Raw genomic sequence first — 26,061 nt, 5'->3', positions numbered from 1 at the left:
ATTATTTAAATGGCTGTCTTAGTAAGGTAATTTAGGAAGACTATTACTTGTGTTGTTTAATAATTTACAGATGTATATTATTTTAACCTTAAATTACAATACCTATTTTTATTGGAAAGGGGAAATGATGTGATTAAAAACCATAATGTTATGACTCTGGACATGAATAATGGTGGGGGGATTGCCTGATGGAGTGGGGTTGCTGCGGGGAGGGGGCAAAGGGGGAAAAATCAGGACAACTGTAATAGCATAATCAATAAAACATAATTAAAAAGACATAATGTTAAATACACAGCCTTGTTTTGTGATTTTTGTAAAGGCCAAGGCATGACGTAAAGGACTGATGGTTTTGAAAAGGAGAAAACAAAAGGGTGGAAATAGAATAAAGGGAGACAAGAGTGAAAACAAGTGTGTTGACATATTCAGTGCAGTGAATGGAAACGGTGATCTGAATGTCTAGGCTACATTCGCTGTGCCAGTGTCACTCTCAGCACATCCTTGTGGAATCTGTGACAGCCGGCATGTTTACTGCCCTGTAGAAGCTGGTAGTTTGGAATAGGAATCTGACTTTAACTATTATACCTACTTATATAAAATGTTATTTAAAAAGTAGATACTTCATTGAATTTCCTATAGAGAAATTATGTATATATTAGAAAGAAACATAAAAAGTTGTATGTAGATTCAATTAAATGTTTCTACATGAAATATCATTAGAGAGGACTGTATAAGGGATCATGAACTCCATTACAGGGTGGATATTCCATCAGTGAATTCCTCGGTAATTGAGCATATACTTATGTGTTGCAGTAAAACTTATTTCACACCCCCTCCCCCCTTGTTTCTCTGTGAGAGGAGGAATGCTCTGCCCAAGGTGGGGACATCCTGCAGTTGCTCAGTCCTGTAGTTGACGGTGATAAACAAGTGTGTCTAATGTAGTGTAAAATTACATTTAGAATTTTTAAGATTCTAAGTATGACATTTTTCTTTTCTTTTTTTATTGTTGAGCACAGTTTTCTGCCTTGCCCCCCCCATCACCCCAACCCTCCTCACCTCCCTCCCCCATTTCCACCCCCACCTTGTTATTGTTCATGTGTCCTTTATAGTTGTTCCTGTAAACCCTTCACCCTTTTTCCCCATTATCCCCTCCCCTCTCCCCTCTGGTCACTGTCAGCCTGTTCTCAATGTCAATGTCTTTGGCTATGCTTTGCTTGCTTGTTCACTTTGTTGTTTAGATTCCTGTTAAAGGTGAGATCATATGGTATTTGTCTTTCACTGCCTGGCTTGTTTCACTTAGCATAATGCTCTCCAGTCCTATCCATGCTGTTGCAAAAGGTAGGAGCTCCTTCTTTCTTTCTGCTGTGTAGAATTCCACTGTGTAAATGTACCATAGTTTTTCATTTTCAGTCTCTCTTAAATATTGATTCCTGATTATTGTAATGTGGTTAGAAGATAATATTTAAATGACACTGCATCTTTAATTGTAAAAAGGGCCCACAAATTGGCAAAATATTATAAATGGTCCATGTGTTGACAAAAGAAATGTCCAAGCCTGTAGAGAATTCTTATGAGTTTATTTGAGCCAAACTAATAACAATTGCCAGGAAGTAAAATTTCAAGGGAATTGAGAAAATGCTCTTGAAAGTAGCAGCTTTGCAGCTTATTTTATACATTGGAGTAAAGAGGGTTACATAAAATCCATTGGTGATTGGGTAAGGTGACAAGAGAAAGCAAAGCAGGGAAATCTCTGGGATTGGATACAAAGTAAAATAGACATGCATACTTTTCCTTTGGTGGGTACAGGACAGTTCATGTTTACAGCACAAAGAGATGCTGTGTGGGAGAACAAGGTGATAATGCGGGCTTCTGAGGTCCCTTGCCTTGGTGCCGGTGGTTGTGCCTTGAGGAGTCTGAGAAAGGAGATTACTCTGGCTTTCCAAAGGTATGCTATCTTAGATGCAAAAAGACAATAGACAGGCTCAGTTAAGGTAAAGATTGTCATTTGTCAAGGAAGATAATGGCCTAAGATGTGACTATCCTCCATGACTTGCTTTTAGTTGGAATTTATGTGTTCAGAACTCTCCTATGAGGTTACTTTTGGCCTTTGAGCTTGTAAGGCCTTGCCATGCCAGCTTCCCCTGAGCTTGTCAGGGTTAGTGTGTAGCCTCTTTTTGAGTCCACAAACTTGTGCTCAATACACATGTAAACATTGTGTATTCTACTGTTGGGATCTATCAGTCAAGCCTATGACTTATATTCAATGTTAATTTACTGTACTGATTTTCCACTGCTTGATCTACTGATTATTGAGAGAAATGCCTTAAAATCTCCTTCTCTGATAATGGAACTGTCAGGTTTCTTTTGCGGTTCTGTCAATTTTTGCTTCATATATTATGAGATTATGCTATTACGTGTATACAAATTTGTGTTTGTTCCACCCTCCTAGTATCATTTTGGAGTGATGTCTTTATTCTAAGAGTGCCTCTTGCCTGGCATCTGCTGTTGATACTGATGTGACTACGACTGATTAACTGTGTCTTTCTGGGGTTGGCCATGACTACTGTATAGCATATAGTTAGATGCTTATTGTCAGTTTGGCCTGACCATTTTTCCTTAAATAAACTTTATTATTCAGAGCAGCTTTAGATTTACAGCAAAACTAGGAAGAAAGTACAGTGTTCCCACCCCACACATGCACAACTTCTCTCACCATCACCTATATTGTTATAATATTGTCATTAAAAATCTATAACTATAGATTTTTATAGTCAATATATCTATATTGACAAAAATCTATATCTATAGATTAAAAATCTATAACTTATGTTACAATTTACTCTTGGTGTTGTTCATTCTGTGGTTTAGACAAGAGTGTCTAAATCACATTTAGACACTAAATAGATTTAGACACTAAATCTATTTCCACCATTGCATCAGGGTATCATTAACTACATTTTCACTGCCCTGTAAAATCCTCTGCATTCTATTATACCTCCTTCCACCCGAGCCTTAGCAAACACTAATTTTACTGAGTCCTTAGTTTTACCTTTTCCAGAATGTCATATAGTTTGAATCATACTGTAGGTAGCCTTTTCAGAATGACTTTTCCACTCAGCTATATGTATTTAGATTTTCTCTATGTCTTTTCATGGTTTGATAATGCATTTCCTTTTAACATTGAATAATACTTTGTTGTCAATATTCCACAGGTTATTTATATGCTCACTTACTGAAAGACACCTTGTTGGTTTCCATGTTTTGGCAATTCTGAATAAAGCTGCTACAAATATCTGTGTGCTGGTTTTTATGTGGACATAAGTTTTCAATTCAGTTGTATAAATACCAAGAGCTATTTTGCTAGATAAAATGATAAGAGTATATGTAGTTTTATTTTTAAAAAATCCTGCCAAACTGTTTTCCAAAGCAGCTGTACTAATTTGCATTTCCAGCATCAATGAACAAGGGACCCCATTACTCCACATCTTCATCAGCATTTGTTGTCAGTGTTTTGGATTTTTGACTCTTCTGATAGGTGTGTATTAGTGTGTATTAGCATCTTGTCGTTTTAATTTGTGATTTCCTAATGACATGTGATGTTGAATATCTTTACATATGTTTATTTGCCATCTGTCTGTTTTCTTTTGTGAGGTGTCTATTTTGGTGTTTTGCCTATTTTTCAATGGTTTTGTTCATGATTTGTTACTTAAAAGATCTTTGTATACTTTGATTAACAACCTTTTATCAAATGTGTCTTTTACAAATATATTCTCCCCATCTGCAGCTTGTCTTCTTATTTTCTGGACATTGTCATTCCCAGAGCTGAAGCTTGCAATTTTAATGAGTTCCAGCTTACTCATTATTTCTTTCGTGAATTGTGCCTATGGTGTTGTATTGAAAAAGTCATCACCATACCCAAGGTCATTTAGATTTTCTCTTTTGTCATTTTTCTAGCAGTTTATATGTTTTGCACTTTACATTTAGGTCTGTGATCCCTTTTGAGTTAATTTTTGTGAAATGGGTAAGGTCTGTGTCTAGATTCATATTTTTGCATTTGGATGTACAGTTGTTCTGGCAGCATTTGTTGAAAAGATTATCTTTGTTCCCTTGTGTTGCCTTTGTTCCTTTGTTAAAGATCAGCTGACTCTGTAGGGATTTATTTCTGGACTCCCCCTTTCCTGTACCACTAGTCTTTCTGTTTATTCTGTGCCAGTACCCCAATGTCCCAATTACCATCGCTTTATAGGAAGTCTTGAAGTCTGATGGTGTTAGTTTTCCAGCTTTGTTCTCCATTGACATTGTGTTGGCTATTCTGTTTTTTTGACTTGCCATATAATCTTTAAAATCAGATTTTCACTATTCACAAAATAACTTGCTGGGATTTTGATTGAGATTGCATTAAATTTCTGGATCAAGTTGGGAAAAATTGGCATCTTGACAGCAGTGAGTCATCTTTCTGTGAGCATGGACTAGGAATACACCTTTATTTATTTAAGTGTTCTTTGATAGCTTTTGTCAGAGGCTTGTAATTTCCTTCATATAGATCTTGTACATATTAGTTAGATTTATACCTAATTATTCATTTTTGGGGTGCTAGTGTAAATTGTGTTGTGATTTTTTTTCAGGTTCCACTTATTTGTTGCTGCTGTTTAGGACAGGGGTTGACTTTTGTCCATTAACCTTGTATCTTACAGCCTTGTTATAGTCACTACTTCCAGGGTTTTTGTTGTGGTTGATTTTTTTGGATTTTCTAAATAGATCTTGTTTATTGGTGAACAAAGACAGCTTAAATTCTTTTTCCAATTTCTGTTTTTATCTTAGCCAAGACTTTTAGTAGAGTGTTGAAAAGCAGTTATAAAAGGTATCATCCTTGTTTTGTTTCTGATCTTGACTAGAGAGCTTCAGGTTTGTCATTATTAAGTGTGATGTTAGCTATACACTGTTTTCGTAAATGTTCTTTATCAAGTCTAGCAACTTCTCTACTCATAGGTGCAGAGAGTATTTATCATGAATGGCTGTTGAATTTTGTCAAATTTTATTTGCATGTATTGATATGATTAAGTAATTTTTCTTTAATATATTTATTGATAGATTACATTGTTTTTTGAACGCTGAACCAGCTTTTCGTATCTGAGATTTATCCCACTTGATCATGGTATATAATTTTCTTATATAATTTTGGATTCAATTTGTTAGCATTTTGTTGAGAATTTTTGCATGTATGTTCATGACAGTTATTAGTATATAGTTTTAATGTCTTTGTCTGGTTTTGTTATTAATGTTAGCCTCAGAATATTTTCTCTTCTTCTGTTTTCTGGAAGAGGTCATAGAGAACATAGATGGTAGAAAAGTAAGTACTATTGCTTATATATCTTTTGGAAAAGTTGTAAAGAATTGGTATAATATCTTTCTTAAATGTTTGGTAGAATTCATTTTGAATGAATCAGGGCTTGTTGATTTCTATTTTAGAAGGTTAATCATTATTGATTCCATTTCTTTAAAAAATTAACAGTATTAACAATATTAAATTAAAAATAATATTTTCTTTATCAGTTCCCAATAAAACAGTGTTTTGTGATCTCTTTCAATATTTATTCAGATATATATAATATTATGTATGCTTATAATATATAGTTTACTTATGTATTTATACATACAAATAATAATATACACAGTTACAGTAATGAAGATGGCTTTAAATATTTTGTATTCAAGCAATTTTATTTTATAAACATAATTCTGTATTAATCCATATTTTTGTACTTATTTAATGACATGATACTTTTGGCTAACACACTGTAGTTTATTGTACGACCTCCTCTTGTTGAACATTTAAAATGTTTTTTGAGTTTTGCATTTTTACAAGGAATATTGCTATATATATCTTCATAATACTGTTTTTATTCATTTGTATTCTTTAGTTCTTAATGCTGTTTGGAAATATGCTAACAGTAATTAATAAACATAATAGTTTTCATTTCCTAGGCAGCTCAAAATTATGATACTAGTAATTAAACCTTACCCTTGTTGTTAGATTGTTCAATTATGTTATTTCAGTGCTATGGACCTTAGATAGACTGTCCTTGGTTCAGTGAGTACCCATTTTTTTCTGATAATCCCTTTCTTTCCACAAGTTTAATCATTTCTATCTTATAATTTCATTCATTTTATGACACACATGTCTCCTACCACTTGTTACGAGCACTTTATCATATATTTGTGCACACACATACACACCATAGATCCAACATAGGAGGGACAGTACAAATGGTAAAAGTTATGCTCCTGAAACTGATTTCTTACCTGGCAGATCCTCACCCTGCAATAAATTAGAATATTTCTTTGTTAACTGATTTTAGAAAAATGTTTTATTGTAACTGGCATAGGACTATTGTGCAAAGTTTGAAAGTGGAGGTTATAAAATTTGACAAGCATGAAAAACTGAGAGCTAGCTGTGTAGTGTTTTCTGGTGATAAAATCTAGGAATAGGAAGGACAGACCACGGAAATTTTCATAACTACTAAGTACACCATCAGATTGTTTCCTGGAAAGCACTACACAAATTATGTTATACTTTTCATGAAGTGTGCATAAATCTGTTTCTTTTTTTCTTTCTTGCTGAAGGGGGATTATCTTATATACATGGATCATTTATTTCAAATACCCATTTGAAGGCTACTGTTTTGTTGAAATAAATTTACTGCACTGTGCTTAGGCAAATGGGAAATAACAGAATTAAGTTTCATTTTTAAAAGCCATTTCATTTGAAAATGATTGAAGCAGAAATACTCGGCTTAAATTCAGGATTATGACATATCTTTGGCATTTACTAAAGAAATGTCATTGTGAAAATATAAACTAGCCTTGTATTTTTAATAAAGCTGGTATGTCTCCCAATTTTTGCTTCATTCCTTTATATCACTCCCTTAAGTGAATGGCCTATTTAAAAAGGGTGAATAACTTACTTGCTTACATTTTTTTAATGCCTGTTAGAAATATATCTATTTGGGTGAAGTAAAACTAGTATAGTTTATATTATAGTTCTGTTTTATTCACTTTAAAAGTTTATTGATATTATTGGGCTTGTGGTAACTGCTTTAAGTACATTTAATCTCATAGTTTATCTTTTTTAGATTTTCTTTTCACATAGTATTTAGTATATTGGCTCATGAATGGGTGAAATGTCTGTGACTTACTTTATATTAAGGTGTTTATTAAATTTATTTAGCATCTTTCAAGTCAGATTAAATGGAGGCCTATATGAACATGCGATTTAAGACTATCCGCCAGATCACTTGATCTTGTTTAATGTTTGTGATATATAGAAGGTGTGAGATGGTGCTTCTTGGGTTTGCATTACAAGATACATTCTACACACATGCGCACACACAGAGACATAATGTGAAGCTTGTGGACCTGTGATAACTGGATAACTAACTACCTGAACATGAGCTTCCACAACTGCTCAGTCTAAAATTTAATATATAAAAACTATCCATGTGTGATTGTAATTAACTCTGTTTACAATATCTCTTATGACTCACATTCCAGGAAAAAATGAGCTTTTTTCTATTTCTTTTTTTTTTTTTACAGGAATCAGTAAAACCCACAGAACCTCTATATTTATATTTGAATGTGCATCACATCTTCTTTACTTGGAAGAATTCCTTCCTAAACAGGGTGGGGGGACAGCAGAACCTATCCTCAGTGCCTTTTGTTTCAGGCTGTTTCAAAGCACTGTCCTTAACACCCTTGAATTAAGCATCTACACTGTGAGATGAATGGAACTCTGTAGTTTGCACTTGTTTCTTCAGTTTGCTTAAAAATTACTAAAATCACAATATAATTTTAAGACATTCATAGACTATTTTAGATAAGTAAAATGTAGCAAACTCTTCACTTTTCTTAGATAAAATGTACTGGTATAGTTTTCAGTTAATTTTCATAATGACTTTTAAAATGCCCTGAGTCTGTCCTGCAAACTTTGTTGAAAGTCTCTCTTTGTGTAGAAGTTGTAAATATTTGAAAAGAGTCTTTTGATTGAATGTTGCCACTGGTTCAATTTCTGCCTCTCTGTAACAAAAACTGTTCAGAACATCCGTACCTTGGAATGATCAGTTAAGTAGGTACAAAAAATATATTGACCTTCTCTCATACCATTAGAAACCATATGAACCATATCCAGGTACTAGACCTTTTGAACAATTAAGGAATTCTATATTGAGATGGAAGTGAGAAGTAATACAGGCAATCTCCAGATTTTCAGACAAGCGCTCTCTTGATACTTTATAATTTCTAATTGACTGTGATAAAATACTTAAAATAATCTCTAGCCCAGAGTGGAGAGGCATCCTCCTTCTGGCAGAATCTCAGACAATGAACAAACCTCAAATCCAATGCACTTTCTAGTCAGTTCCTTATTAAGTTGCAAAAAGAGCTCTGATTATTTTCCTTTTGTGAAAATCATACTAGTAATAGTTCAGAGGAATAGTAGTAGTTAGTATCAGAAGTAGACATGGCATTTGTAAAGATGCTCAATATGTTTCATCATTAGGGAAATGCAAATAAAAGCCACAATGAGATGCCATTTCAGCAATTACTAAGATGACAGTAAGTTGTCCATGGACACAGTATATGCTTCCATTTATTTGAATCTTCCTTAATTTCTTTCTTCAGTGTTGTGTAGTTTTCTGAATACAAGTCTTTTATCCTCAGTTAAGTTTATTCCTAGGTACTGATTTTCCTTGTAGCATTTTCTCAGACCACAAGGGCCTGAAACTAGAAACCAACCTCAAGGAAAAACTTAAAAACTTTCAAATTCCTGGAGACTGAATAGCATGCTGTTAAACAATGAATGGGTTAATAATGAGGTCAAGGGAGAAATCAGAAGATTTCTAAAACAAATGAAGATGAACAACAATCCAAAACTTACTCAGTGAAGGCAGTCCTGAGAGGGAAGTGCACAGCAATACAGACCTACCTAAAAAAGATAGGAACATTTCAAATAAACAACCTAACCCTAGGAGAACTGGAGGAACAATAACAAACAAAGCCTAGAGTGAATAGAAGGAAGGAAATAAGCAAGATCAGAGCAGAATTAAACCACATAGAGACTAAAAGTACAATTCAAAGGATCAATAAATCTAGGAGCTGGTTCTTTGAAAAGATAAACAAAATCGACAAGCCTTTAACCAGACTCATCAAGAAGAAAAGAGAGAGGAACCAAATAAATAAAATCAGAAATGAAAGAGGAGAGGTTATAGGGGATACTGCAGAAATAGAAAGGATTGTAAGAAATTACTATGAACAACCATATGCCAAGAAATTTGAAAATCTGGGTGAAATGAACAAATTTCTAGAAACATTTAATCTTTCAAAACTGAGTGAAGAACAAGCAGAAAACCTAAACAGACTGGTAACAGCTAGTGGAATTGAAGCAGTAATCAAAAAACTCCTGCACACAAAAGCCCTGGACCAGATGGCTTCCCAGGAGAATTTTACAAAACATTTAAAGAAGAGCTAACCCCTATCCTTCTCAGACTATTCCAGAAAATCCAAGAAGACGGAAGATGCCCAAACTCTTTTTATGAAGCCAGTATCATCCTAATCCCCAAACCAGATGACGCTTTCCCACTAAGATCAGGAACAGAACAAGGGGACCACTTTCACCACTTTTATTCAACATTGTATGTGGGGTTTTTTAAAAGTTAATTTCTAGTTATTTACTTCTGAATCATTTTTGATATTTTGTACTTAAGATGTTTTTGTTGTGCTGTGGAGGAAAAGTATGATTGTAGTTATTAAAGAAAATTTGTTTTATCCTAGTTCTACAAGTCAAATGTAAGAAACTATATTTGTTGTATCAATTCTCTATTAGACATTAGTGTCCCTGAAGGCTACATCCCCAGACACCAGTACAGTATCTTGTGTTGCTAGGCACCAAGCAAATATTTCTTATATGTATGGTTAATATACATTATTAAGCTTATGAATTCAGATAGGGAAATGAAGTGCAATAATCTACAAACTCATAAACAAGGTAAACTACCCTTTATTGCAATTATAACAAAAATAACATATTAACCTATATAGTTGAATTTCTACCATGAAAATTTATAATTTAAACAATTTTAGGAAAGAAAAGACAAGTAGAACATCTTAGATAAAGAGTAATAGAAAGTCCAACAATAATAGGTATTGTTCGAATCAATATCTATCGAAGAATTCGAAAGGTTTCAAAATTGGACTTTTAGAACTACTGCTTTTCCTCTTTGACTTATTTCCCCTGGATTTAGGTTGTCAGTGACAGGAATGAAGCCCTGATTATAAGGTCTACTTTTTAGGTATATACACTAAAATAAAGTTTGTATGATCAGAAAAGATAACACTTATGAGAAGTATTTTCAAAATATTACTGAAGAAGAAAATGGATGCTCCTTCTTAGAACTTTAATTTTGAATTGCAACTAATAGTTTCCTTTTGATGCAAGAAAGAGAAAACACTTACAGACCCGCCCTTTGGGAAACTCCACCACAACCATAAAAGCCAGGTTCCTGTGCCTCTTACGAAGTTCACCCACATACACAGATTTTCCTACCAGCATTACTGCATCTGAAATTTAAAAATGAACATACAAAAAAAGGTGACCACATATTGGAGAAACATTTCAAATGAGGCAGTTACTGACTTAAATGAATAAAAAGGAATGTTGAAGAAACAGGGATAATAAAGTAGCACCTTGGCTGGTGTGGCTCAGTGGATTGAGCACTGGACTGCAAACCAAAGGGTCACCAGTTTGATCCCCAGTCAGGGAACATGCCTGGGTTGCAGGCCATGTCCCCCAGTGGGGGGTGCTCGAGAGGCAACCACACATTGATGTTTACCTCCCTCTTTTTCTCCCTCCCTACCCCTCTCTAAAAATAAATAAATAAAATCTTTAAAAACTAAAGTAGAAGTATCCTTGACCCCCCCCCCCGCAATAAAAGCTATAATCAATAAATTCAAAAAGAAGAGAAGGAATGGAATACAGTTGACCTTTGCACAACACAGGTTTGAATTGTGTGGCTCCACTTATGTGTGTATTTTTTTCAATAAATATACAGTTGACCCTTGATATCTTTGGTTTTCACATCAAGGGATTTAGCCATCCAAGGATGGAAAACAGTATTTTTCTTTGTGTTTGGGAATCCCTGGATGCAGAGGACCACCTGCATGCATTGTTCTTTGCCATTTTTACATGAGGGACTTGAGCATTCGTGGCCTTTGGCATCCTCACAGAATCCTGGAACTAATCCCCCACAGATACTGAGGGATGACAGTTAAGTTTTGGGGAAACCAGGAGTTACATATGGACTTTTGACTGCATAGGGGCAATGCCCCAATCCATGTGTTGTTCAAGGGTCAACTATAACTGAAACAAATGTCCTGTTTTGTAAAGGGGAGGATGGTGAAATAAAGAGCAATGATTTGTCCATAGCTAATACCAAGTATTTGGGGGCAAGAATTCTATGTTCCAAACATGGAACAATTTCTTTGGTTAGCTGCTCTCCCAGTCCATGCAATTCTGTTCTGCTTTTGTTGGTAAGGGTGTCTTCTTTCTGGAGTGCAGTAACTTTCCTTATTTTCTTAACAAATAAAGGTAAAAAGTAACAATTAAAACCATGAATAATAGATTATGTGAACTAGACGTGACTGTGCAGACTGCCTTCCTAAAAGTTTTAAATCAGAACAACTTTGAAGGATATATATTTATTTTTAAATATTGGGTATTAGGATAAATTTATATTTAAAGGAGGCTTATATGTAAAGAGCATTCTAAATTTAAGAAAATATCTTATTTGTCCTTAGTAACTGAAAGAAAAATCTATGAGAATAGGAACATATATTTTCTTTTGTTTCCGTTTCCCCATAAGAAAATTGTTACAGAACGAGTATCTGGCTCACCTATATTAAATATACTGAAGCTACAAAAGTCAGGTTTTCTTAGAAAATTCAATTCAAATGCCAAGTGCCTACTTCGTGATAACTGGCTGATGGTCTGTGTGTTTTAACTAGCATGCTGGAACAAAAGTAAATACATGAACACTGTGTACTTTAACGTTAGCTATGTAATATAATATTGACTTTTCATAGATTCATTTTTTGAATGTGTGGTAAGGTACAATATTTTGGGACAAATGAATTCTACCAGCTGTTCTCCTTGTTGATAGGTTATAGATCTCACGGTGTAATCATAATCCATTTATCATTCCTTGTAGCACCAGAGGCTCCTCGAAATGCTAGAGGTAGAGAAGGACCTGTTAAAAGAAAAGATAAAGGAAGCTTTGACTCAGCAGTCTCAAGAACAGAAGGTAACGCTTTAAGTTTGCTCAGAGTGTGGGGAGAATGTGTTCTGTTACTTCAGATAATACGTTTAGTGTCTGTCTTATTTACAGGAAATATTTGAAAGATGTTTGGAGGAAGAAAGGCAAAGAAATAAGGAGACATTAGTGTCCGCTGCAAAGGTATTTCCACCTGAAAAGTTTATCCTGTAGTTTAATTCCAGTCATTTTTATTTGTTCTGTTTGTTGTTATGTTTACCTTACCTCAAAGCCTAAATTGAATATTTTTAGTGTCATATGAAAATTGTACTTATCAATTATTCACCTGGTATAAACTCATCTGTAATAATGGGTTTCTTTGTAAGTGGAATTTAAAAAAACTGAGTTCATTAATGGTGCAAACTACCTAATTCTGTAAAATATTTTATTTCAATAAAAAAAATGTTGTTTTCCTTATTTTTCCTCTTAAACTTTTAGGATATCACTGTTCTTATTCTTGTTAATTTACATTATACAAGATTATGATGATGTGGAAATATTTTGCATTTAGATTATTAATGAATTGTTAAAAGAATTTTTAAAAGAATACATATATGGACACTAATTTCCACTTGGTATTTGGTAGGTATCATATAAGTAACACAGGGTCCACCAGAAGTAAGGCCTGCTTGAGTGTGGTTGGTAGGATGATAATATGGGCATAATAATTTATAATTTTAATTTGAACATTTCACCTAAGGTATCAGATGTTGTGCTTTAGTGTGATATTGTTATGTTACAGAATCACATGCGTATGATTTTGTAATGAAAGGCTTTGTAGCAAAACAGGGATGTGATTTGTACCAAACCCTAAATGTGAGTGCACACACGTGTGTGTGCATGTATACAATATATGCACGTATGTTCATGTGTGTGTAATTAATTATTTGTCAAGATATGTGACTTTTAAAGCCAACTTTGACATCGTTCATAGATATGTACCAACAAATGCACATGTAATATTAAATTTTGAGGTTTGGATTTAAACTTAGTAAACAAATACTGGAAGTCTCATGTGTCAATAACTATGCTAGGGTAGAAGTTCAAGGTTGACTGTGATTTTTTCTTTTTCTTAAAGAACTTACAGTCAGGTAAGAAAAATATTATTTATGCACCAATAAGACAAGGAGCAATGCATGAAATTATTATGAGCGTATAGGTAGTATTTCCATGTGGCAATAAATATGGAGTTTTTAACAATAAATTACTTTTGAAATGAGTCTTGAAGGATGGCTTGCATTCTGAATTATAAGTTTGAATTTTATTCCATAGGTAAGGGTAGACACCTTGACATTTTTTAATATGAGTGTGACATACTGGTAATTGACATTAACTTTTGGGAAATCAGATACAACAAAAGTGGGAGGCAGAAAAAGAATTAACTGAGCACATCAGAAGTCAGGGTAAGATACAGTGAGTGGTAGAAGCAGAGCAGTAGGAATAGCTTGGAAAGGAAATAAAGAGGCAAACTCTAGAAATAGAAGATGGGATCACCATACATGTTGGTCTGGATGGTAAAGGAAGTGACCAGTTTGTGAACTCTCTCAGTGTTGATTCAACAGCAACATGAAAACGAGGGCTGTTTCTTTGGTATGGACTTTGAGGTGCCTGAGATAGATGCAGATGGCAGAGTCAGGTAGATAACTGAATCAATCTGACATTTATAGCTCAGGAGAAAGGAATGACCTGAAGATACTAATAATGGTTTTTGGTTTTCAGCAAATAGATGGTAATGGTAGCTATGGAAATATTGTCACGTGCACAGGAGAGTGTAAAGTAACAGGTGGTCCAGTGTCTGAGCCCTGAAAGAAAAACAAAATTTAAAATTCAGAGAAAGGAAGAGGTTACAAAAACTGAAAAGACTCAGCCAAATTAGTAGGAGAAATAAAAAATGCACGCAGTTGTGCAAACCCAGAAAAGAGAGGGCTTCAAGAAAACAGAATTAGGGCCCTGGCTGGCGTAGCTCGGTGGATTGAGCTCAGGCTGCGAACCAAAGCATGACAGGTTCGATTCCCAGTCAGGGTACATGCCTGGGTTGCAGGCCATGACCCTCAGCAGCCATACATTGATGTTTCTCTCTCTCTCTCTCTTTCTCCCTCCCTTCCTTCTCTAAAAAATAAATAAATAATCTTAAAAAAAAAAGAAAAGAAAACAGAAGTAGGCAGCTATGTAGAATGCTGCTTTGAGGTTAACAAAAATAAGGACTCAAACAAAGCAAAAAAAAAAAAAAAAAAACACCATGGAAGGTATCAATGAGCCTAGTAAGAGTAGTTTAGGAAGAGAATGGTGGAGTAACATAGAAGTCTAGAAAGTGGTAACTGTCAGCTTCTATAGTTTTTGTCAAATTGGTCATGAACTAGAGGCAATAGAAAAAGTGGTAACTTTCTAGGGATTAGGGGTGGGAGGTCTGTAGACTTTGCTGTATACCAAAGTGGATGGTTTTCTTGAGGAAAGTTCTTGTGCAGGTATTTGACTTACAGCTGAAGTGTAGGCACATTTTTTTTTGTGGAAATCCATTCTACTATGTAGAGTTACACAGACTTTAATATTTGACAGACATTTTCTCCAAAATATGTGGAATGAGTCCAGCACATGAAGGAAAAAAAAGTTTCTAATGCTTATGGTAAATTTCAAACTTCAAAGCAAAAATTAGAATTTTGGAAAATTTGTATTTGCTTTCATTCAGTCTTTTCCAAGTAAAAAAAGAGTTTTTAAAGTCATGCATAGATAAAGGATTTATTCAAAGTGCAAAAGGATTGTAAGGTAAGAGTACAAAAATGTCATTGACATGATTTGGTTTTCTTTACGGCAACTAACTTTTAAGAACTACCTCATTAACTTTTGTGTGGAATCATAAGAATATCTACAGTAATCTCAACCTGGCTACTAAATATTTTTCCCTTCTCTACTACGTATCTCTGTAAGACTGTTTTTTTTTTTCCTTTTTAATATAATTTAACCAAATAATATCATTACAGGTTTAATACAGAAGGCAGATATAAAACTCTAGATGTCTTAAGTCAGCTATTAAGGAGGTTTAGAAACATTCTTTTCACTTTTTAATTTTGCAAAATATAGTTATTTTTATAAAGTATAGTGTTCATTATACAGTGTCTTTAATGTTATTAGTTTTAAATGAATTAATAAATATATATTTTCATTTTGTCTTGGTTTAAATTCCTTATAGGGTAAATCTTAACATGTATAACCAATACAAACCACCAGCTCTTTGAAGTCTTCAGTAATTTTTAAGAGTGTAAAGGGATCCTAAGATCAAATAGTTCAACAACTGTTACTTTAAGCTAAGACTTGGTTTCTTTTAAGTTTAGAAATGCCATGGAAATAAGTCGATCATTTGTACAAAAACAGATTGATTTTATTTCACAGCAGTTATTAAATCTGCTTAAAAACATCAGAACTAAACCCTGTAGAATCAAAGTTTTGTGTTTTTTAGGTTGACCCAAGACTGTATTATTCAAAGGATTATTGTGCAGTCATCCTTTCAGTTTGTTTTGTTTTGGTCTTTATTTGTTTTGAAGCTTGAGAAAGAAGCAATGAAGGATGAAGTTTTAAAAGCCATAGAAGAAGAAAGAAAAAAATTGGACAAAGCTCATGCTGAAGAACGGGAATTATGGAAGACTGAGCATGCAAAAGATCAAGAACAAGTATCTCAGGCAATTGAAAAAGCTATACAAGAACAAAGAAAAATTAGTCAGGTTAGTAAAATTAATTCTTAGTGATTTTTTTTACTTTTCTTAAAATTCAGTATTCTTCCTATTTTATCTTAAAATCAACTTAGTAAATGTATCAGTATTTAATTATGTTGCCTTTCATATTAATATTTTAAACAAATAATTCTTAATATATGTATAGTGTTACCTTCTCATACTTATAATCTTACCTTTAACTGTATTTTCAAGACAAATCACAGTACAAATTCATGTTTAGTCATCACTGCTACATTAAGCCTCCTGTTTAAAGTATATGTTTTTTTCACAAACAACACATGTACACATACACTCAATACAAAACAATATATGTGAAAACATATATCCCCATTTTTACAGTAGCAGAAATTAAAGCTTAGGAAGGTTCTATAAGTTGCTCAAGGCCATCATAACTTCTCAGAAGAGGCAGCAGCCCAGATCCAAAATCAGGTAGCCATACTCAAGAGGACCTGCAAGTCGGCCACCACACTATTCTGTCCCCAGCGTCCTCATCTTTGAACAAAGTATGAATTCAGCTTCCTGGTCATTTAATGTGTAATTTCAATATGAAGCACTTGAGAGGGTTATTTTAATTTCTTTCTTCATTCAGTAGTATTTATTAAGCATCTGCCCTGTGTTGACACTGTTGGAAGATTTTGATGTATAGCATCTAACAAGATAGACACTGTTCCTAGGCACTCATGGAGCTTCTGTTCAAGTTAAAAAACCTTTATTAGTAAGGTAGTTTCATATAGTTCTATAGGCTGTAAAGAAAAAATTCGGGGTTATGTGTTTAGCTGAGAATGGGTACTTGTTTAGATAAGGAAGTTAGGAAAAAAGCCAGACTCAAAAAATTTTCATGCTACATGATTCTATTTACATGAAATTCTGGAGAAGGCAAAACTAATTTGAGAAGAAAGGAATCAGTGTTTCCCTAGGAATGGTGGGAAGACTTTTTGAAGGTATAAGGGAGGTAAGGGGACTAAATGGTAATGGGAAAAAAACAATAAAGATCAAATTTAAAAGAAAAAGAGTCTTATACTAAAATTTGTAAATTAATATAAACCTTCCATAAATAGCCATATCATTGGCCCAGCCCTTCTCAACTTCTATACTCACTTTGAAATCAATTTGAAATTCATGTACCCCTGTAGGAAGCAGCTAATTCTGTTCATATTTTCCTGGAAGATCCCAAGGTGTCTCCTGTTTTTCATAGCCAAACATTTTAATATACTGGAGCTGCTCCAGAGATCGCTCAGGGTCCCTCCCAGCCACGGCCACCTCTTGGGGCTGTGGCCTTGGGAATCTTGCCTGCCCCCTCTCCCCAGTGTCCACTATTTCTCTCTCATCCATTTTGTCAGCAAACTAATCCTGGCATCAGTTGTTCTGAAAATAATAGAAACTCCTGTTTCAACTTTGAAGTGTATATAATATTCAAAATTATATGAAGAGTTAGTAAGGTTTGTCATAAGTAGTATTTTTGCAATTATATTTCAAGCAGTGAATTTTAGATGCATTTATATGTACCTATATGTACATATCAGTCCCATGTGCATGCATTTTTCTAAATAAATATAGTTATTACAAATTAAGAGAATACATTAAAACCCCATTGTAACTATTCTCTTTGTTAAGTTCCTTAAATCCACTGTATTTGTGATCCAGGATTATTCTTTACTTTAGCAATAAAATATCCCCTGTCTAAAAAAAAAAAAGAAGAAGAAGAGATAAAGAAATCAGTGTTTGCCTGGGGAGGGTGGGGAAGACTTTATGAAGGTGATGGAAAAATGTCTTAGTTATAATTGTGGTGGTGATTACATTTGACAAAACTTATCAAATTATTTCATGGTGATGCATTTTATTATATATGTAATATTTTCATAAAGCTGTTTTTCAAACAAATTCCTCCCAGAATAAATTATTGGGTAGGTAGTGATTTCAGGCGGTGACTTCATTTGCTACAGTGAGGAAGAGTTGGGTTTCATGGGCATAAAAAACCTGGTTTGTTCATATTAAATTAGAGGTGCCTATTCTCAACCCTAGACAGAGGAGATGTTAGGCAGGCAGTTAGAAGCACGGTTCTGGAGTTCAGGTGGCTTCTCAGCGCTGCAGATTGGGATTGACAAGAATATAAATGGTATTTAAAGCCAAATAAATTTTAAAAAATTTCTGAACAGGATTCTACATGACATTCTTTTATGAAATGTATCCATCTTCTACTTACAAATAATGACTACTTCAGATTAACTGTGTAATAGTGGAAATAGTCTCTTAAAATTACATTTCGGATGAAGTTGTGAAGATGTTGAAGTGGTTGGTGGTTTCTGCATCACACTACTCTCCAGGGTCGAGAGGCCAGGGCTTCGGCTACCCTGTCTAGGAAGCGCAGGGCCACAGTATGAGCAGTAGCTTCTGCCACCTTCTGCCCACCTCCTGCCTGGCTTCTCAGGCCACCGTTCATTGTGTCCGCTAGTTCTCTGGCAGCTAGCTGGGGTCCGTAGAGCCGGAAGAGCTACTTTCCAGGAAACTCCAAACTGCTTGTGTACTGACTGAAGGCACTGATTTAGAAAAGCCTGGAAGCTGTTTTTTAATTCTAAGATTTAGGTCACTTCACAGCACTCAAATGTTTCTTTAATAAATAGAATTCTGAGGCCAAAACTTAGAATTAACAGCAATCAGCATCTTTGGCCACCTAATTTCTTACTGAGAAATTAGGAAAGGATAGACTACAGCAAAGTAAAAAACAGTCAGTGTGAACTTAAGCAACTAAAATTACTCCTGAGAAAGTATGAAAAATAGAACAGCTTCTGCTTTAACTTCCCTCTGGATTTTCTCTATGTTAAAAGTGTCCTTAACTGAGGGGTAAACGTTGAACTCCGATAGAAAACTCAATAGCTAAGGAGGTGGCACATGTCTCTTCAAACTCCTTTGAGAGATGATTTGGTTTAATCTTGGTCGTATATTTAAGACTAAGTCATACAGTATTCATTGTAGATTTGTACATTTTTTTTCTGAGATATTAACTAGAAAGTTCGACTCGGACATATTTATCTTTATTAAATTAATTCTGTGTGCCTTGAAAATCTTTGCTAAAGAAAGGAAAGCACCCTTGCTGCTGACACCAGCCCGGGGCCAGGAGAAGAGTCGTCAGTCGTGCTGGTCCAGCCAGGTCCCGACCAGGGCTCCCGTGCCCACCGACACTTAGACCGTTTCTGACGCTGAAAGCTCTTCGTAATAGTCTTTCACCACAGCCACTGTAATTTGGGGTTATGTTTTTCCCAAAAGCCACAGACATTACAATCAGTGGTTAAATTTTCTTTAAGAAATTTAGTATTGCCACCTGACCCTTCTTTTAAAAAGGAAATAGCATTTCTGTTTTAGCTTAGCAGGCCAGATAGTTTTACAAAACTGAAATAACTTTTCTATATTGGCTTATTTAGTTTTAATTCAGTGGTTCTAAAATTTATATTTAACATTTTGATAGTAACCTAGTTAATTGTAGGTAAAATCTCAATCACAGTTTAATTGTGACAAGTGTTATCTAGGGACAAGGGAACAAACAGTGCATCAACTTACCTGTTCATATCTCGAAACCTTTTCCTTCTGTCCAGAGAACTGGAGTTTCTCCTAGACTCTCCTCCTCTTATCCCCAATGTCATGCCTTTTTAATTATTGAAAACTTCCCATTTTACTTGTTAAATAATCCTTAAACATACACACTTTCTTCAGCTATCATTTTCTTTTTTTTAATTTTATTTAAAGAATATTTGTTTGTTTGTTTGTTTGTTTGTTTGTTTAAAAATAGGGGAAGGGAGGGAGAAGGGGAGAAACATCAATGTGTGGTTGCCCCTCACATGTCCCCAACTGGGGGCCTGCCCTGACTGGGAATCGAACTGGTGACCCTTTGGTTCGAAGGCCCATTCTCAGTCCACTGAGCTACACCAGCCAGGGCTCATTTTCTTAATTATGGTTCTTATTGCTTACCTTGACCTCCAACATTGACTACTTTGTCTTCAATTTTGTCCTCTTCGTATTTGGAATAAAAATGCCATTCCTACCCTGGCTGGTGTAGCTCAGTGGATTGATCTCGGGCTGGGAACCAAAGTGTCCCAGGTTCGATTCCCAGCCAGGGTACATGCCTGGGTTGCAGGCCATAACCCCCAACAACCGCACATTGATGTTTCTCTCTCGCTCTCTGTATCTCCCTCCCTTCCCTCTCTTAAAATTTTTTAAAAAAATGCCATTCCCCCACTATAAACTCTTCATTGCTGCCCTGTCACCAATAGGATAACATTCAAACTACTTAGCATGAACCAGCAACCTGGTTCCTGCCTCTACATCTACACTGCTCCACATTTCGTGCTTTTAGGACCAAACCGCTGGTACACATAGCAGCAATGCTGTTCTAGGGAATTTGACCCTTAGTCATGGAGCACCTCAGCCTAGGATGTCATTGCTTTCCTAACTTGAAAAACCCACTCTTATTTAGTGAGTAAGCATTTTCAAATCCAGACAATTTATCTTCCACTTCTTAGGTTAAATCAAGTGTTCTTTTTTCTTTGGTATTCAGTATATAACTATGCCACTGCCCAGTCATATCCCATGAAAAGAATCTGTCTGTATCATCTCCACTAGATTAGCAGCACCTTGAAAGTAGGAACTGAATCTTGAACAAACTGCAGGCATCATAAACTGATGCAGGCCCAGCACCGTTTTCATGAGACGGATTAATTTTTTCAAAATGGACTTGATCTTTAACAACACAGTTAGCTCTTTTAGAGTTTTAGTAGTTTTGAAATGGAATTTTTTTTAAGAATTCTTTTTTTTAATATATATATTTTTAAGATTTTATTTATTTATTTTTAGAGAGGGAAAGAAGAGAGAGAGAGAGAGAGAGATCGAGATCGATCAATGTGCGGTTGCTGGGGGTTCTGGCCTGCAACCCAGGAATGTACCCTGGCTGGGAATCGAACCTGGGACACTTTGGTTCCCAGCCTGCACTCAATCCACTGAGCTACGCCAGCCAGGGCTAAAATGGAATATTTTAACAAGAGTTGAGTCACCAAAAATAGTGCTTTGTGTTATGATCCCTTTACAAAAAGTATTCATCAACTTTTTTGTGGGGTGCTCGATTTAGACGATCATTATTATTGTTTTTAATGAAATACTTAGAAAGTAATGTAGGAGAAAGAAGGGTAATTACTGCCAGCTTCAGAACAGGGTTAACTTTGAATGAACTAGTGCAGGTTTCCTGTACGGTGACGAGGGGCAGCAGGAGCCCCGTGGAAGCGTTAGGTCACAGTAAGGAGTACACTGTCTCTCCCTGGTCAGCTGGGAGAGCACTTTCACTTCCGTGCACCCTGTTTTGAGAGACATTTCCAAATCAGGATGAGACTCTTTTAGACATTTATTGGTACCTACACTCTGCCCAAAGTGATACTTTTTACTTCTTAGCCATGTGGTTTTGAACAACTGAATGGGGACAAATTAGAAACAGTAGGTGAAATAGTTTAGTGCAATATGAAGCTGTCAAATCCTAAATTATCCAGCAAAGGGTGTATCCCTCCTGTCCAGGATGGTGAGGCATGGAGTGGGTGGGAGACTGGGGGGTGTATGTGCAGAGACTGTGAGTTCCGCTGTCCTTTTCTTGCTCTGAGGAGACCTGTCCCCCTGTGGTTACAGGTATTCGGCAGTAGCAGCCCCCACAGACTTACACTTAGTCACTGACATGCTTCTCATTTAATTGTTGAACATTCCTTTTCAGCAATAATAACAATACAATTACTTTAAAATACATTTAAAATATTGCCACTTTTTAAACATATAACGTTAGTTAAGTAGCTTTGACTGCTTTAAACCTCAGAGTATACCTGCCTCTCAAAATGGTTCTGTGGATTAAATAAAAATACACAACACCAAATATTACTACTTACGTATTTTTATTTTAATATTCATTACATATATATAATTGTTGTTCAGGTACAGTTGTCTCCATTTTCCTGCCACTTCTTTCCCCTCGCCACTCAGCCCCACCCACCCCTACTTCCCACCCTCAATCCTTTCCCCCTTTGGCTTTGTCCATAGGTCTTTTATACATGTTCCTTGATGAATACTCTTTATATTTTGCTTAAATCTACTGTGTCTTTCACACAGATCTCTGTTAGTTGACTGAATCTTTAATTGTAACAAGTTTACAAGTGTTAACAAGTTTACCATCCAGCATAAATTTACTTAACTTACTTCGCCTCATGCCTGGAACATAGTCCGTGTGTCTGTTGCTGAGATGCTCACTGCTGCTGTTGGTACTATTATAATTACAACCTTCTTAATCACTTTGTAGTTTTGACACCTGTCGTAGGGCCGTGCATGAGAAACACTTGAATGAATGGATGGTTACTGTCATTGCCTCAGACTGTAGTTTCCAGGGTGCATCTCAGTGCTCTGGGGTGTTGTAATGCACCAGGGTGCTGTAGGGTCTTTTAAATATTAGAGGGGAATGCAGAGATGCTACAGACCTTATGGGAACCAGATAAGCCACTACCTTGTCCATTCTAATGTGTCTATATTTCTTGCTGTTATATCATATCTAAGTGAACCTGGGCTTGGTTTAGGGATGGCTGTGATAAAAAGCAAATACTGTGCAAATGTCAGCGTGGAACAGGAAATGAGATTGTTATTGTTCAGTCTTATGCCAGGATTTAAGAAGTTGTGCAATGCTGAGTGTGGACAAAATTCATGAATAAGTAACTGTGGTTGAGGATGAAATAAAAGTATTTTTCTTTCAATTTTTGTGTATCTTAAATAGCTGCTATGTTATAACCTAATTAATTAATAAATGGAAGAGTTAGGTATTTATTTTGGCTTAGATGGCATCATGAAAAAACTATTTGGGCAGCAGTGAAGCCATGAACTGAGAAAGCCTGGGAAGCTTCACCTAGTGTATACCCACCTTATCAGGTGTTCTGGGGGACTCAAGAAATGTAAGATATAGTTCCTGCCCTTAGGCAGATTTTCTTTGAACTGGGGAAACAAATCACTCATTTCTCTGGTGATGGTTTATGCATCTGAACTCTGTACCAGATACTACATTAGAGTTTGAGTCATAAAGAATATGAACTATGATAAATATAATCCCTGACTTCAAAGGGATCTCAACTTGGTAAGATGGACACGTAAAGCAGTTACACAGTTTTGAGTTGCAGAGTGCTTTTAGAGATAAATGTAGAGTGCTCTTGGAGCAGGTACGGATGGTAGTAGCTCCATGCACACTGGGGGGAAATGGAGATCTGGAGCATTTCAGGGAAGGCTTCTAGAGATGACAATGCTTAAACTGAATTGTGCAGGAGGAGGAGGAGGAGGCTTGGCTTTCAGAAGAGAAGGATAAGGGGAAGCCATTCCAAGCTGAGAGAGCATGGAACTGCTCTCTCAGGGAACTGCAAATTGAATACTTACCATGTGCGTGACAGAATGCTGATTTCCACAGAGGCCACACACATGAATGAGACTTTGCCATTGTCTTCAGGACCTTACAGTGAACTAGGGAGTATGTCAGATCCATATATTGCCCTAACATGAGACAAAATGAGCTGTGACAGAGCACATCTATGTGTTGAGGCATTTGAAAACACAAAGGAGGGGTGTGTTGTGGGTGGTGGGTATCCATATGACAGAAATTGAAAATGTTTCTTGGGAAAGTAGTATAAAACAGACTGAATTTATATGCTTGAACAAATTGCAAGAACTTAGAAGGTAAATAATCAAACTCACCTTGATTACTACCAGAAATAGAATGCCACTGAAGACTTCATTGCACTAGAGTGACAAGGCTAAGTATCCTTCATGGAAGGTGACCTTGGCAGCCTTAAATGTGAGGAGTCCGAAGTTAAGGATACTCCCTGGAAGTTGCTAGAATACTTGACATGCAAGAAGTAGGCAGCCTAGCCCAAGTGATGGCAGTTAAAATGGTGAAGAAAAGACAAACATTTTAGAGGGGAAAGACTGAACCTGGTCACTGCAAACAGGGTATCAGATCAAACATATGTCTGAGACATGAAATTTCAGTGACTGATAAAATTCATATCACCTGTGTCTGGGGCAAACAACTGATAATTGATGTTTTTCAGTGGGATTCTGTTCTGAATAGTAGTAAACAAATTACATTTTAATAAACTAGCAAGATTTAAGTGCTTTAGTGTTCTTTAGTTATATCATTTATTGCTAATAATTTTATTTTCAAATAGCAAATATTCATTGTATTTATTTACATTTATGAAAAGCAGAATATTTAAGTATTTTTGGGCTTCTTCTGTTTTAACAGCTTTATAGTGTCATACATTTATTCAAGCAAGTGTGGTTGAGGACCATTATATCCCAGAGATATATTGATATCTGTGCTTCACAAGGTTGCTTATCGGTTGTTGTACCGCACTACTACAGGTTCTCACTGAATCCTTTGTGCTAGGATAGCATTGTTCCTACCCACAACGAAGTACCATGTGATAGGAGAAAAAATATGCTAGATGGCAAATGGAACAAAGGTATCGTTGTGTAGAATTTAAAAATTAAATAACACTTTGTAGAACTTGTTTAAAGGGGAAAAAATCTTTCATTTGTAAATCTCTTTTTTGAGTAAGGAAAAAGACAAAAGACTGTGAAAATATGACCAGCTAAATTTTTAAGAAAACTGAACATAATTTCTAAAGTAAAAGATATAATATTGGAATTTAAAACTTAATGAGTAGAACTTTTTATTCTACCCATAAGGACATATACTGCGTGGGACTAATTCTTTCTCACACACACACACGCAGTCATAACAGCTGTACAATGTAGGTAAAACAGCTTTGTGAAGGCATTGTAGAGCAACAAATGCAGGTGGGCGGAGGAATTTCAGTACTAGAGAAAATGAAAATGGTCAAGGTAAATTTTACAGTCAGGCTTTAAAAAGCATTTTCTCTTTGGCAGCATGTAGAATTAAAATTCAAGCAGAAAACTTCAGTCTTATAAAAGTTTATGAGGCAGAAGTTCAGGCCCTGCCAAGGGGCAGATTTTCAGAACAAATTCTAGAACAACAAAAATTAGTTGTTCAGATATCCACCCACTTCACAAGACTGGCCAGACCCCAAGTTGCGTACACAGAGGGAAGACTCCTGAAATCCATCAGCAGAAAAAGAAAAGTTGGGAGGCTAAGGAGCTGACCAGGCACTCTTGGGGAAGGAGAGTTGGAGGCTAAGTCTTGCCAAGGTGGACGGGCTCTGGTAAATCACGGGCTTTCACTTGAGAACCTCAAAGGGCTTTACTCTCCAGAATAAAGGCTACAATCTAAAAGTAAGAGCACTATACAAAAGAACATGTAAACATGCCCAAAAGCATGTGAAAAGGTGCTCAGCACCATTATTCTTCCAGGAAGTGTGAATTAAAGTCACGGTGAGATACCGATACATCTCTCTCTGCCCTGGTACGAGTTTGACTAAAGGAACTGACAATACTAACTGTTGATGATGATGATGTGGAGTAGCTTGACCTCACACATTCTGGGAGGAGGTAAATTTGTCTACTCACTTTAAAAAACTGCAGACGTATCTGCTAATTGGCTCAACACATGTATACTCTGATACCCCCTATTTCCACAATTATGTATACAGACATACCTTGGAGGTATTGCAAGTTCACTTACAGACCACCACAATAAAGCAAGTATTGCAATAATGTGAGTCACACAGATTTTTGTTTCCTGGTGCATATAAAAAACTGTGTTTATGCTATATCATAGTCTATTAAATGTATAAATAGCATTATGTCTAAATACAATGTACATACTTTAATTTAAAAATACTTTTTTGCTAAAAATTATTAACCATTAGCTGTGTCTTCAGTGAGCTGTAATTGTTTTGCTGATGGAGGAGGGTCTTGCCTTGATGTTGATGAAATGCAGTATCTGAAGCACAGTAAAGTGAAGGATGGTAAGACAGGGCATGCCTATACAAGCCACAGAAGTT

The 26,061-nt window shown here is 35.6% G+C and overlaps 1 protein-coding gene across 3 annotated transcripts in view; it reads left to right on the top strand.

Annotated features, from left to right (window-relative positions):
- The window catches only part of CCDC91 (coiled-coil domain containing 91), a 270,362-nt gene that overhangs the window by 189,687 nt on the left and 54,614 nt on the right, over positions 1-26,061 (top strand). For all 3 annotated transcript variants that reach the window (XM_028532813.2, XM_036019212.1, XM_036019213.1), the window contains 3 exons: positions 12,255-12,347; positions 12,432-12,500; positions 15,896-16,072. In XM_028532813.2, the coding sequence (XP_028388614.1) occupies positions 12,255-12,347; positions 12,432-12,500; positions 15,896-16,072 (339 nt within the window). The remainder of the gene's footprint in view (positions 1-12,254; positions 12,348-12,431; positions 12,501-15,895; positions 16,073-26,061) is intronic.

The sequence above is a fragment of the Phyllostomus discolor genome, chromosome 2 (assembly GCF_004126475.2).
Source record: "Phyllostomus discolor isolate MPI-MPIP mPhyDis1 chromosome 2, mPhyDis1.pri.v3, whole genome shotgun sequence".
NCBI classification, from domain to species: domain Eukaryota; kingdom Metazoa; phylum Chordata; class Mammalia; order Chiroptera; family Phyllostomidae; genus Phyllostomus; species Phyllostomus discolor.
This window is presented reverse-complemented; position numbering and strand designations above follow the sequence as displayed.